The sequence below is a fragment of the Ictidomys tridecemlineatus genome, chromosome 2 (genome assembly GCF_052094955.1).
Source record: "Ictidomys tridecemlineatus isolate mIctTri1 chromosome 2, mIctTri1.hap1, whole genome shotgun sequence".
In the NCBI taxonomy this organism is placed as follows: domain Eukaryota; kingdom Metazoa; phylum Chordata; class Mammalia; order Rodentia; family Sciuridae; genus Ictidomys; species Ictidomys tridecemlineatus.
The window spans coordinates 145361720-145376754 of NC_135478.1; the positions used below are offsets into that span (position 1 = coordinate 145361720).

The 15035-nt window shown below is 44.6% G+C and overlaps 1 protein-coding gene across 1 annotated transcript in view; it reads right to left on the reverse strand.

Annotated features, from left to right (window-relative positions):
* Positions 1 to 7094: 7094 nt before the first annotated feature.
* Mturn (maturin, neural progenitor differentiation regulator homolog) overlaps positions 7095 to 15035 on the reverse strand; it is a 28971-nt gene continuing 21030 nt past the window's right edge. Inside the window, exon 3 of the mRNA XM_078039906.1 lies at positions 7095 to 12431. Within this exon, the coding sequence (XP_077896032.1) occupies positions 12321 to 12431 (111 nt within the window). The 3' untranslated portion in view covers positions 7095 to 12320. The remainder of the gene's footprint in view (positions 12432 to 15035) is intronic.

Consider the following 15035-nt stretch of genomic DNA (forward strand, 5'->3'; position numbering starts at 1 on the left):
TTGTTTTGTTTTACAGGAGAGGTTGAGCAGGCTCTGTGGGCAGAATTCAACTAATGGAATCAGGTCAGGCTCATAGACTGGGTTCAAGGTCACAGAGTCATGGCTGAATGAGAAGGTGAGTCTGTCACTTGAGGCAATGTGCAGATGTGTGAACTCACGCCCCTTTAGTGAGGGGGTAAAAGATGAATACAAAATAAAAACGCTGTCACTGGGTATCACCTTCATTGATGCTGACACCCTCTATGTCACTGGCAATAGCACCCTGGCCCACACACTCAGGTTCACTGCCTCGAAGCCTCAGGGCAAATACTAGCAGATGGCAGCAGCAAGTGGGCAACTTTGGTGGATGACACCTGTGTTCATCTGCAGGAGTGACAATCCGGCTGCCATTTGGGGTTCTGCAGCCATGGCAGAGAGCTGGGAGTTAAAGCCAGAAAGGAGAGTACCAGGGACCCCAGAAGACAAGCTTCTAAAACATACACGAGTCAGCCCCTCAGAACCCCACCCCAGAGTATTTGGGAGGAAACTGGTAGGGCTGGGAATCCCCCAAATAAATGACAGATTCAGAGAAATGTGAAGTGATGACAGTGACTGTGGTTCTCTTACTCCCAGGCTGGTGTGGTTTGGGGAAGAGGGATGACATCAGTGCTCAGAAGTCGGGAAACAGAATGAATCGCCCTGCCCCAGAGCATGCCCCCTCATTTTTGCTTCCTTAGTGACATCACTGTTACAAACTGTAGCCCACAGTGTAGCCGCAGGAAAAGTTCTATTTCTTGAGGATTCTCAAGAGTGCTATTATTCTGATGATGGACTAACAGATCAAGGTCATGGTATTTCCCAGTAGCTTCTCGGCTCAACTTGACATCAGTCCGGCTCTTCCTCAGCAGCCAGAGACAGTCCTCCAGGGAGGCAGGTCTCCAGGGAGGTGAGCAGCATACACAAAACTGGATATTTCTTTTCTTTTATCCAAATTCTACCCGTAGTTGCCAGTGCCAGCTTCTAAAATAAATTTTTCAAAAGCATGTAGCCAATTTTGTTCCTGTTCTTCCAGAGTTCAAGAGCATGGGTGAGAGCAAAGTTTGGAACACACCCCAGGGAGCACTCTTTCATTAACTAAGCAAAGGGTTGGCCAGAGTTCTGAAGAGACAGATTTTAGGGATGGGTTAGATGAGTTCATTGGCACCACACTGGGTGCCATTTTGGGCTTGCTTCAGGATGACAGGCTTTTTTCAAGAGCTTGGGGAGGTATACATGGAGATGCTTCCCAGCTTGTTAACACAGAACCAAAGGACTCATTATCATGCTTAGCCCTTCCTGGATCCAATTACAGGAGCTGCTGAGGAGCTGATCAGGCTCAGTGGTGGAGTCTTTGAAGGAAGGAATGGGGATGGTTTCACTCTCCCATCGAGCACAACCCATCTCTCTGCCAAACTACCACTTTTAAACCAGGGATGACGGATAGGAACGAGGGTGGGAGAAAATGGAGGGAGCTTGGGAGAAAGAAAGTGGACCTGATAATAACAACCTTTATGAGGTTTTGATCAGTTTTACTTACATTTGGCCAAAAGTAAGATCTGAAAAGAGTGACAGAAGCCCTCTTGTGTCCCTACCCTGAACACTCAGGGGAGCACCATAAGCTTCCACCCAATTAAAATGACAGCCTAAGGCCCCCGGAGCTGAAATCTCTATAAGACAACAAAGACACTATAAGTTGATAGATGACTTCATTCATCTCTTTCCTCACCTTTTCCACACTCTCTTCTTCCACATTCCAACCGGGGAGGAAAGAAAAGAACTAACACTGGTGTCCAGTGTTCTTTCCAACTGGGGGCTGCTGTGTACAAGCCAGCTGGCAAACGGCCTGCTGTCAAGGAGTCGTTTTTCATACAGGGATATTTTTAATTTTTCTCCCAGTACACTTTGAAAACTAAGGCCCCTTGTAAACAGAATAGATTTGCTTTTGAAGTCAGTGTTGTCGAGTAAAGGATTTAATGATACCCCAAATTAAATTCAGATGATGGATTTTGAATTACAGTCATCCCTTGGCACCTGTAGGGGATTGGTTCCAGAACTTCCCACAGAGACCAAAATCCTGAGATACACAGTCTCTTATGTAAAATGGTGTAGTATTTGCATGTCAGCTATGCAATCCTCCCATACACTTTAAATAAACTGTAGCTTACCTATACTTTATACAATGTAAATGCTATGCAAATGGTTGTAGTACTGTGTTATTTAGGGAGTAATCACAAGAAGCGTCTGTAATTCTTCAGTATGGGGCCATTTTTCCCAATTATTTCCTCAAGTCCATGGACGCAGAAGACACACACGTGGAGGACCACTGTTAAAGTGCTCCAATGAGGCAAGAGGGCGAGGAGAGAATGGGGGAGGACGGCGGATGGGAAAGACAGACTCACGGACAGTTGTTCCAAAGATGCTCCTGATGAGGGGGAGCGTGTGACCACAACCCCCCCACGAGCGAGACCTCGGTGCGGGGTGGGGTGGGCGGCAGACTGCATGCTCTGTGTGCTTCCACTTCTGGTATCAGATGAACCTGGAATCCGAAAATTTTAAGTTCCTACTTTCCAGGCCCATTCGAAAGCTAATCTTCTACAAGTTTGTATTCTCATGGCCCCTTATATTCTCAGGCTCAAAGGATCCCTTAACATTTCTGCATAGAAGAAACTAAAGAACTAAAAGCAAGGGGCAATCCAGAACACCAAGCCTTCTGTCCCACCATGTGCTCCCTCCACTCTCCAGAGCAGGACAGCTTTATGTTCTTTGAATATCCATTTCCACCCGCCTCTCCTGAGTTCCCTCCTCTCACCTCGCATCATTTGGAAACCAGAGAAGCTGAGCTTGTGGGCTCCGCATGCTCTCCCCATAGCCACTCCCCAGCGAGCCCATGATCCTGGGGTCGGTGGAGGGTTCCAGTCACAGGGCTGCCTATACGTGATGACACTCAGGATCCCAGAAGCAGGAAGGTGAATCTGCGTACCGACCTTCCTTAAGGGATACTGACCTGGCAGGCTTTTCTTTCCCTGTGTTTATGGAGGCAACAGGGAAGAGATGACCCGAACAAGCAGAAGGGCACATAGTGAATTCAGTGTTCTGTGACATGTGGTGTCTGGTTTCCATTCATTCCCTCCATGCATGGCCAGCACAGAGCAGCAGTGGGAACCAAGGGTCTGTGGGCTCCTACCTATGCATGGAGAGGGGAAGGAGAGGGCTGATAATGTGCTGGGATGCTTCAGGGGTTTTTCAGAAGACAAGACCTAGGAAGGAGCCAAAAAGGAAGGCCAAAGGGTTTTCTCCCCAGGGCTTGCCCATGCCTGAAAATCCTGTTTTATAAATCTGTTGCCATTCATTTTTTAATCTTTTTTTTTCCAAATCTTTCTTCCAGCCATTGTCCAATCTTTGCAAGTATGTGGATACCTGGGGGTGGGGTGGGGGAGTATCAGGTTTGGTTTTGGTTTTGGTTTTGGTACTGGGGATTGAACTCAGGGGCACTCAACCACTGAGCCACATCCCCAGTCCTATTTTGTATTTTATTTAGAAACAGGGTCTTGCAGATTTAGAAATAGGTTCTTGCAGATTTGCTTAGCGCCTTGCATTGCTGAGGCTGGCTTAACTCACTCTCCTCCTGCCTCAGCCTCCTGAGCCTCTGGGATTACAGGTGTGCACCACGGCACCCAGCAAAAGTATCAGTGTTTATCCTAATTTCCCCAGCATGGCCAAAAGGATCTAAATTGTTGAGGGCCAAGTTGCCCAGGCTGCCCTTGAATTTAAGATCCTTCAACCTCAGCCTCCTGAGTCACTGGGATTACAGGCATGCACTACCACACCTAGCTTATCATTTTGAAATGTAATGGTACTAGTGAAATTGCTGTTAAGGCACTGAGCATTAAGATATTTTTCAGGGGATCCCTGGCTTCCATTGTGCTGAGAACTGTTTTCTTTTCATCATAACCCTTCTCAGTGTGGGTCCCAGGCTCAGGCCAATCCTCTAACAAAGGACAACCCACCATACCCTTTAGTCGACTGTGGTGTAGGTGAAGCCTCTTTGGGAGACCTAAACAAGAAGGGGCAACAGAAAGAAAGGGAGGAAATCCTTTGTCCTTTCCCCTTCTGTTCCTTATAGGGCTAAAAGAAACCCCTAGGCCACTCTGGGAGCCTTTGGGAACTCCCAAGGTTACCTCTGGATCAGGATCTGGGCCTAAGTGGTGGGGAAGCCTGTGGCCATCCCTGCATGGTGTTCTTGCCTATTGTGCCTGGGAGCCCCCAGGAATGCCTGCCAGTTTTCAGAGGGTTCCCACTACAATTCTGGCCACATCTCTCAAAGATGCTCAAATTCTCCCATTTGCACTCCTGACCCGTGTAGACCTCAAGAAGGTGGACTTGGGTTCTAAAATGAAACCTGTGGTCCCTGGAGTCCATTGGGAGCTGCAAGGTTTAGGGAAGTCTGTGGGCTAATAAGCAGGAGACAGACAGAATGCAGAGCGGCTTTGCACCTGCCCAAAGCAAAATGCAGCATGCCTCCACCTCATCTTTGACATTTTCCTACCCCCTCCCAGAGTGAGCTAAATGCCACACTTCATTGATTGGTCAATCAACTAGCAATGTGTGATACGTGGGTGTAGGAGCTGCAGAGAAAGATGGGTGAGAAGAGTCAAAAAACAACACAAGCCAAATGGGAGGGGCTTATATATAAAGAAAAATATACATTTTCCTCTCCTGTGCCCCGCTGGAACAGCCCCTCCTCTCGCAAAGCCTTCACAAAGAGAAAAGGAAAGGGCGTGGGTATCCAGTGCCGGGAAGCCCTTTCTTTATGTGGTGCTGACCTCTAGAGGATTCCAGTTAAAAAGCATCCCGAAGGACCAACTTCACTTCCCTGCAGGTGTTTCCACTCCATGTTGTTTCAGTATTTCATTAGAAAATATCTTTGCTACTTAAATGCTCTCTCCTAGAAAATGCCTACCTTTTCTTTGGCTACCGAATTACAGCTTGCTCAGATTTTTATAAATGTCACGGTTTTCTACTTCAAAGAGGGGGAAAAGGTGGATCAATGAACGGGACAGTATTTCAGAGTTGTTTTTTTTTCTTTTTTTTTTTTCCCTAGCATGGGACTAAGAGGAAAAAGGTGCAGTGCCTGCTAATTCAGGTTGCATTTCTCCAGTTTCCAAACTACCAGATGGCCACGTCTGCAAACAGGAGAAAAGAATATTCATTCATCCCAATTCAGCCGGGCACCGGAGAAAACTATTCCCCAGATACTCCTGCCGGTGCGTGCGAGCGCGCTCGTACACACACACACACACACACACATATGTGCACACACACACACATACATGCACACACACACCAATGTGCTTGGTCTAACCCTGGTTCAGGCCCAAACAGTGTGTAGTGGGTTTTACTTTATTTCTTGGGTTGCACATCCATCCACACGTGTGCATAATAAGCACTGAGGACAACGTGATATCACACTTGGCCTGACTTTACAATGGAAACCAGGTTTGTTTCTAAAGGAAATGAGACTCTATTGCATCCTGGAGCAAGACGCTCTGCTCCTCCTATTTTGGTACAGCTTCTGAGTTCTTATTACTGACCACAAGGAGAAGGGAAGCACAGGAAGGCAGGAGAGGGTGTTGAGGGATTGACATTTTGGCTCATTATACATCCATGCCACCAGCTGGGGCCTTTGTTCTAATAAGGGATCCTCTGGACACCCGGCTCAAACTGGAGAACAGCTAGTCAATGCCTGTGGCTCTGGGAGACTGTGTGTCCCTTGTGAATCACATCCACCCTCCCTGCTGGCTCCACAGCCAGGTCAAGGCTCACTCCTAATGCCAGTGTCAGAAAGGGGACTCAGCATTGCATCCCCCACTCTTCCTTTTACAAATGAGGAAACAAAGGCTGAGTGGGCACAGAAGGGACAGGCTGAGGGGGTCACAGTCAGTGAGGGCCAGATCTGGGCTAGAACCTTGAGCCCCGCCAACCACTTACAGAATGATTATCTACAAAAAGGAATGTATTTTTAATTTGGTGAAGGGGTGGGTAGAGGCTCAGACACACCCAGATTGGAAATATATGACTAATACTAGTCCCATCTGCATTTTATAAAATACATTCACAAGAGCAATCAAATTGCAGTAAAAAAGAGATTCCCTCATAAGAAAGGCTTGGTCTGCACCAGACCTGTGAGGTCTAGAAAGGTTTATGAATGGTGCACCTCTTTGAAAACAGCCACACCAGAAAACAAGAACCCCAAATCAAGTTATTTAAAACACACACAGGAGCCTCTGAGCTCTCTATTAAGCCACTCTCAATCTAATTTAACAATCTATAGAGACCAATTTATTTGGAAAAAGAAATTTACTCCTAATCAAATCATGAAACTTACCGCCAACTTTCAGATGTATTATTTAAGTGCTATTGTTTAGTGAATAACGGCAGTTGGGAGGAAAGTCACAGGGAAATGGTGTCACAGAATGGCCACAAGATACAGATTTCTAATTGTGCCATAAAGGACTGCTAACTAGGTTAGAAAAAAGTAAGTCCGCAGGGCATGGTGGCACACATCTGTAATCTCAGTGGTTGGGGAAGCTGAGGCAGGAGATCACGAATTCAAAGCCATCCTCAGCAAAAGTGAGTTGCTAAGCAACTCAGTGAGACCATGTCTCTTAAAAAAAAGATAGGGCTGGAAATGTGGCTCAGTGCCCCTGAGTTCAATCCCCAGTACCTCCCAAAAAGTCCTCACATACTAAAGTACTAATTCAGAGATAGTATAGAAATTTACTAAACACCAGCTACAATGCTGGTAAGAGCTATGGATACCCCCAAACACATATATTATTAACTTCTGGATCTGTTTTATGTAACCACCACCTCCTTCTCCTCTTTCTCCTATTCTTCTTCTTCTTTTTTTTTTGCTTACATTTTTTAATTGGGTGACATTCTTTTTTTTTTTTTTTAACTACCTCCTTCGCAATCCCTCTGCTCAGCTTTCCTTCCACCTCCACTTCTGCCCATGGTACTTAAGTGTCCATTAGGACCAAACTTTGTGGAGAGAGTAAACAAGAGGCACACACCAGCAGGGTTTGGAAGGCTCTTTAATAGCAAGCGTATGGTAATTACATCGTTGGATGAGATCCTCCCTCCAGGGAAGGGAGGAGGGAGCAGATGTGGACAGGGTGCAGGAGAGATTTTTTTCCACTGTTTGAGGCATCTAACAAAGGGCAATGGTTTTTGGCAACCCATTTCACAGTTTTGTAATTTACAAGAGATTTCTTTCAAAGGAAACGTGAAGGCAAAGAAAGTACACACACCCTACAGGAAACACATCTTGCCTTAAAAAAAAAACAAAAAACAAAAAATCCCCAAAACCAACAAAAACAATTGTTCCTTGCTTTTGCTTCTGCTTCTCCTGTCGATGGCTAAATGTGCTCTCATACACCAACTGGGACTGACAGGCAGATGGGTTCCAATTTGCCTGGCATTAAAGGTTTACTTCCTCCTCTACAAAGCTGACGCTTGTACAGAGTACTCTGCGACTTGACGCTTGTATCAGAAAGTACCTGGTAAAGAAATGAATCTTGAGAAACAATAACAAAACGGAAGAAAAAACCAGGGGAAGGTAGTTTACCAAGAACAGACTGTCAGCTTCCTCTTAGTACCAAACAACTTGAGTACAGTTCCAATTCAGTATTGATTGTTGTGTGGCCTGATACACACCATGAACTGCTTGTGCCTATTCAGCCTTCTGGTGCTGTAAGTGGGGTTTCGAACATGAAATGCTGACAGCACACTGCCACGGACACCCTGGGCTACTGGCATTCTGTCAAGTCTTAGAATTATTCCATATAAAACCTAAAAGACCTCAGCTTCTCATGTCATACTTGTTATAATAAAACCAAGAAAACTGGGTCTTTATGAAAGAAGAATATTTTTTAATGCAAAAAAAAAAAAAAAGTTAGGCTTCTCTGAAGATGAAGCAACCGACAGGCAGCTCTTTGGAGTCAGCGCTCACTGGGATTTTCATTGTGCTCTTTCTGCAACCCTGAAGCAGGTGAAGCAGATGGTTGTGCCCGACAAGGGCCTCTGGCAGCCCTGGTGAGACCCAAGTTGGGTTCCTGTTCTACCTGCCTGTGATGATAGCTGCTCTTGGATCTGTCAGCACTCTTGGAAGACAGGCTTCTCTGGCCGGCAGCTGGTTTTATTAAGGGAAGGAATGTCACCAGACGTGCAGAACACCTAATGCATCCTTTGGCCTAGGGACTGGGAGGTGTAGGGGCATTTTTAAAATCACAAAGCCATCACCAGCACAAGGTCTTTCCTCTCAGTCCTCTCCGCAGTCAATTTTCTAAAGCTAGGAGGCCCCTAGAGTCATCCAGGAGAACAGTTTTCCTGCACCTCATGGGGTAACTGTCAAGGGTGCCCCTCCAACTCAAGACACCTGACTTAGAGACCTAACTCCTTCATTGTGCCTATTCCTCTCCTCCCACCCCAAATGAAGTCCTGTGGATTCCTACGTGCCTCTCGCTGTGCGAAGCCAGATTTGTTCATACTAGTTTCCCAGCTCATGAATTTAAACATGCCCAGCAGGTTTCTAAAATATCAACTGCACCGATGCTCTGGGATCACAGCTCCCCTAGGACCATCCACTTTGTGCTCTTATGAAACTGGAACAGTATTCAGAGACGCATATTGTGCTAGAGAACAGTTTCCGTTTATACGTGAACAATGACAGTTGCTACTAGAGAAGTTTTCTCTTAAGTACACTGAGAGCCCAATTCTGGTACCAGGACATAAGGACAATCTCCCGACATAACAGACTTTTTGTGTTCTGCTCGTGGAAGAACAATGTACCATGTGCTGCTGTGGGCCTGGGGGACATGGGTGGACACCTCAGTGCACTGAACCCATGGTGGTGCCAGGCACTGCGTGGGGCTTCACCCTCCCTGGGCCTGCAGTCCCTGCAGTTCCCTGAAGCCTGCTCCACACATCAGACAGAGGAAAGCAACCAGGCAGCCAGGAAAAACATCTCCGTGGTTCACTCAAACCCAGGATCAAGGTTTGGTGTATTATCACAGGCATGATTTCAGATTTCACTGCTGGCCACAGGGATCAACGAGCAATCAGCACATCCCCCACATTCACCCCCACCCCCCCACACTTTACTTTCTCTCTCCTGAATGACAGGGTAAAAGTCAAAGGACTCTTTCGTTGTCTTTCAATTGTTCTACATGCAAATCTCCCCTCTCAGTTAAGCTAAATGCATACCACTTCCAAAGCCTCCAATGTTGGGACACTAAGAAGCTATGCCCTCCACAGGCAGCATATGTACAGCTGAGACAAGCACATCTTCTGGGGCTTTCCTTATGCCCTCTCCTAGGAGAAACAGGATTTCCCTATGCCCTCTCCTAGGAGAAACAGGATTTCATCAGCCACACAGGCAGGGGCCCATCCCAGGCTCCAGAGGTTTGGACACTCACAAATCAACACTTTCTAAAGCAGTCCACGGGGCCAGCATCCTAGGGACAGTATCTTTGGCAAGATTCCAAACACATTTCTTTTTGTGTCTCTAAGTATCCTTGATGGTTGCTCCTACATACATACAGTTGGTTAAGCAGGTAAAGAAGGCCAGTCTTAAAAGCTGGAAGAGCAAATACCCCTGTTCCAGAGACTAGCCAAATGACTCATCAAGATCACAGTCAATGGCAGAGGCAAGCCAGGTGTGGCAGTGCACACCTGTAATTCCAGCAACTGGGGAGGCTCAGGCAGGAGGATCTCAAGTTTGAGACCAGCCTCAGCCATATAGCAAGGCCCTAAGCAACTTAAAATAAAAAATAAAAAAGGCTGAGGATGTGGCTCAGTGGGATAGCCCGTGGGTTAAATCACTGGTACCAAAAAAAAAAAAAAAAAGGCAGAGTCAAGGCTAGAACCTAGGGTCTTTCCTCACCCCAGCACACAGCTGTACCTCCTAGTGAGTGTCTAGGAAAGGTCCCACACCTGTTGCACCACAGAATCAATTCCCTAACATAGGCTGCCCAATCTAACTGACCGGCAGGTGCCAATGAGCGTATCCACGGTGTGGGCTAGAGGGAGTGTTTGAGTAAGCACACCAGAGCACTGCAGGGATGTGCACACCGTCAGAGAAGGAAGTTTTAGAGGAAACAATTGGATCTGCTTAAAGCCTTTGGGGTTTTACAATGAAATAAGTCACACAGTGATCTCTCCCCCATCACTGAGGCAGAACAGAGACCAGAATTCTCAGTGAGTGGCTGACCATTTCAGCTCAATTTTTATAAACAAAACGTTAACATGGTGATACCAAAATGTGTCTGGTTCAAGTCTAAACATTTTTTTGATAAGATATATTCTACAGTAACAACCATTCCATTCCCAAGCATATGTAAATTTAGATGTAAAACCCTCTGTGTGTAAATTCCAGTTTACCTTAGAACTGGAGCAAACTAATCACTTATCTTCCTTTTGGTGCAGAAGTCGTTCTTGCAACCACTGTATTAAAATGAAGGGTACCAAACCTTGGCACTCTCTGCAGATGTCAGCTCACGATGACCTCTGTTCAGGGCAGAGCCAGTGGGCACGGGGCAGGGCTGCTGAGGCAGGACACACCCCAATGGATGAAACTCTGAATCTGCTTTTGCTAATAGGTTACTCTAGGGAAATTGATCTGACTTGAAATTAACCTTTAATGTGCTTTCCCAAGAAAAAGAATAAAACATGGAGACCACCGTGTTATTTACCCGATGACAGAAAAGTACAGCACACTATTAGACCACGAGCAGCCAAGCTCCTCACAGCACCACTTAATTAAACAGAAAATGCTAAGACGATCAGGTTCACACCAACATGCCTGGAAGATGTACAAGACTCCCATGAGTTCTGTGGCCTCTGCTACTGATTTTTTTTAATTCAAAATACTGACAACCTAACGGGCACATGTGGGCATGTTTGGAACATTCCCAGCCCAGATGCTAGAGGAAGTCAAGTGCTGTAAAAGAGGCATTCATTCCACATCCTACGTGATTAGAACCAGAGATGATGCCGAGGTCCAAGAAAACGAGTATGTCAAATAGTTCCAACCTGGCATTACAGAGATGTCCCCAGTAAGCATTTGTTGGCTAAATGAAGACAGCAGTTGTTTCTGTGAGTTGTCTGAGTATCTTGATCATTAAATATGCCCCCTTTAACCAAGCCACCCAATCATCAAGTTGCCTATTTTCATGTTACTTTAAAAGTTCACTACTATTAGGTCCCTTAAAGTACTTGTTATAATTTTAAACAAATTATAGAACAGGAGCCTTTTCTTGGCTTTTTTTTTTTAAGAATAAAAGATTAAGAAAGTAAAGGATTCCGTTATAGTTTTTTAAAAAATTTTTATCCTGGTTTATTTTCCTACTAAATTTATCTATGGATCTATGGCTTCAAAGTTTAAGTGGCACTTACTTGATTCTGGACTTTTTTTTGATTTAACAAGTGGCCATCTCATTAGAAAGACAGAAGGTAAATGTCTCATTTCATATATGGGATGGTTTATAAACTGCTTAAAGAAATTGTTAGTTTTTGTCTTTCACCCCTTTATATTTTCCACTATTAGACTAAAAAGTGGCTTTGGAATTAGCATTTTTAAAACAATTGAACAAGCAAGTAACATTTATATCTAACCAGGAACCAGCTGCTATGTACCAGGTAACCAGCTCAGTGATGGCGAAACACTCCAGGCTTCTCTGCCTCTCTTACCCTCTTAATCCAAAGCTAAGTGATCATCCTTTTCTGCCCTTGTATTTGCACTTGTGCAGTTTAATGACTAGATATTTAAACTCATGCTTTATAAGCAAAACCTTTCACTTATGGACACTTAAAAGGTACATAAAAGTGCAGACTGCATTGCTTCTCTGCCATGCTGTTCCTCAGCCAGGTCACCTGCGAGGACTCAAAACACATCCTTAATACATTCAGAGTTCTCTACATTCCAGTCAGCGAATGTTAATTCTCCAACATAAACTCAAGAGAGAATAGGCAGCCACAAAAGACTCTAAATTCAAAGTGGCAAAGGCTACCAAGACAACTCCATAGAAACCCCACTGAAGCGGGACTGAAATTCAGGTCACTTCTGAGCAAAGCTCATCACAGATATTGTATGGTCATTAAAAAGGTAATTCATTTTAATTTGGATGCTGGGAGCCAGACGTCCTGTTTCGAAGTGCTAATGCAAAATGCTAACCCAGGAGCACAGAACCCCACCTAGGGTACAGCGGGCTCACTTTCCTTCTCCAGAAGGTGCCCTTGGAGGTTTACTGCTGACTGACCCCCATTTGGGGGTGGTCCGCCTCTGGTTCCTCCTCCTCCACATCTGCACTGTACTCTTCAAATGCATCATCATCTGCATCCGGAAGCCCCAGTAACTAAAGGGAGAGAAGGAGAGAGAAGCAGCTGTGAGCACCAAATGGACCATAGGCAGGAAGACAAGCAAAGGCATCACATCCCATTAAACAGCACCTCCCAGGACTCAACAGAGAAGCTACAATTTGCCAATTTGCTCTCCAAGACTCAACTACTCCTTCTGCTGATTTTTACTTTGCTTTTTGCAGTACTGAACATTGAACCCAGGGGCGCTCTACCACTGAGTTACATCCCCAATCTTTTTTTTTTTTTTTTTTAGTACCAGGGATTGAACTCAGAAGCACTCAATCACTGAGCCACGTCCCCAGCCCTATTTTGTATTTTATTTAGAGACAGGGTCTCATTGAGTTGCTTAGCATCTCACTTTTGCTGAGGCTGGCTTTGAACTTGCAATCCTCTTGTCTCAGCCTCCCAACCCTGGAATTACAGGCAAGCACCCCTGTGCCCAGCTCCCCAGCCCTTTTCACTGTTTATTTTTGAGGCAGGGTCTCACTTAGTTACCCAAGCTAGGCTTGAACTTGCAATCCTCCTGCCTAAACCTCCTGAGTAGCTGGGATTACAGGCATGTACCACCCTGCCCTGCCCACTACCACTGTTTTTATAATTTACTGGAAGAGAATATTAATCCTTTATGACTAGTGTCTCAAAGGCTCAGTTTTTCTGGGCAGCCGGTAGAGTCCCTTTTTTTAAGTATCAAACATGCTAGGCAAACATGCAAAATGAATTCTTAAAAAATCATTTTATGTGCAAATATAAATATACCACAGGGAAGCTCACCTTTATGCATAAGTAAAAATAACCAATCAAATGTAAATAAATAGAAGAGTGAAAGGAAGTCTAGTAAAGTAGAGGAAGGAGAATGGGGGAGGGCAGGGAAAAGGGAGATCATGAACTGAAGTTGAATTCCATGCATGTATGAGTCTGTCAGGAAGAACCCAACTACTATGCACACCCATAAAGCTCTAATTTAAAAAATGCTTTTTTTTTTTTTAATCAGGGGAAGTGGCACATGCCTGTAATCCCAGTGGCTCGGGAGGCTGAGGCAGGAGGATTGCAAGTTCAAAGCCAGCCTCAGCAACTTAGCAAGGCACTAAGCAACTCAGCAAGACCCTGTCCCTAAATAAAATACAAAATAGGGCTGGGAATGTGGCTCAGTGGTTAAGTGCTCTTGAATTGAATCCTCAATATTAAAAAAAATGCTTTTTGAGCTGTAAAAAAAAGCATACTGTATATCTATGCAGGAACATAAAATCTGTGTGCACATGCATATATCTGTGAGGTTAGTGATAGCATATGATGAACAGCACTGACATTCCATCAAGACATGAAAAACTCTGTCTCCTACTCTATTTTCTCCCCCCAAACACATGCTATTATGAATAGCAATTCATAAAAATGTTGAGACAACTAAAATGTTCAGCAGCAAAAGAGTTAAATAAATTATAGTGTGTAAGATGAACTCTTAACATATCCACTTAAAATGGTGTTTTTGAATTATTTAATGATATAAAAATTGGTACTTAAGTGTAAAATTGCACGTTCATTATGAGAGTTTTCTAAAAATTTATACATAGATGTGTTAAAAGACTTCAATAAAATATATCTAAATGTTGAAATTTTTTGGTTAGTTTATGGGATGATGGATATATATATATATATTTTTTTTTTTCTTTTTCATCTTTTTGTATTTCCCAAACACTCTAAGGATGATCAGGAACATTCAGAGTGAATTCATGATAAACATTTTTGAAAGGCACAGTCAGATCTTTGGTTGGAAACAGTGCCATTTGCCAGGCCTGGTTATTATGAATCCAAAGCTCTTGTGCCAAAAGGAAGTCTTGACCTTAAGGGATCCTGAGTTTATCGGTGACAACCTGGCAGTGAGTGACCAAAAGACTTTTTTATATAGTGGCCTAGCAACTGATCACTTTCAAGCCACTTCACCAAGTTGCCCTAATGGCTAAAACACAAACAGCATTAAGACACAAAAATCACAGGGCACGGTAGTGCATGCCTGTAATCCCAGCAGCTCAGGAGCCTAAAACAGGAGGATGGCGAGTTCAAAGCCAGCCCCAGCAACAGAGACACTAAGCAACTCAGCGAGACCCTGTCTCTAAATAAAATAAAAAATCTGACTGGGGATGTGGCTCTGTGGCTGAGTGCCTCCGAGTTCAATCCCTGATACAAAATAAAAAACAACCAAAAAAAGTCAGCGTCAGCGTTATCATTCTGTTTAGTCTGTATTGCCTGTCTTCTGTCCTGCCACCTTTTCCCCAACTTCCTACTAATTGCTCAAATGGGGAAAGAGTAAAAGTAGAGGTCCAATTGAAATAATGCCTGTGCTCTGAAGTTCTAGAACTGCAACTCTCACAGATCCCACAGTGCCCTATAGACATACTCAGGACAAAATCATCTATGAGGCATTATTGGTCATACTATGTACATGGCCTACTAAGGTAGACATAGACCACTGCAGACACATACTGTCCCCTTGGGCATGTGCTACAGCTGTCTCAGAGCAACATGGTTACCTTGGAGGGAAAGGGCAGGAAGGGTGGGTCTCAATTTGTCTGGACAGGGTATGTTAATCTTGGATGTGAATGGGA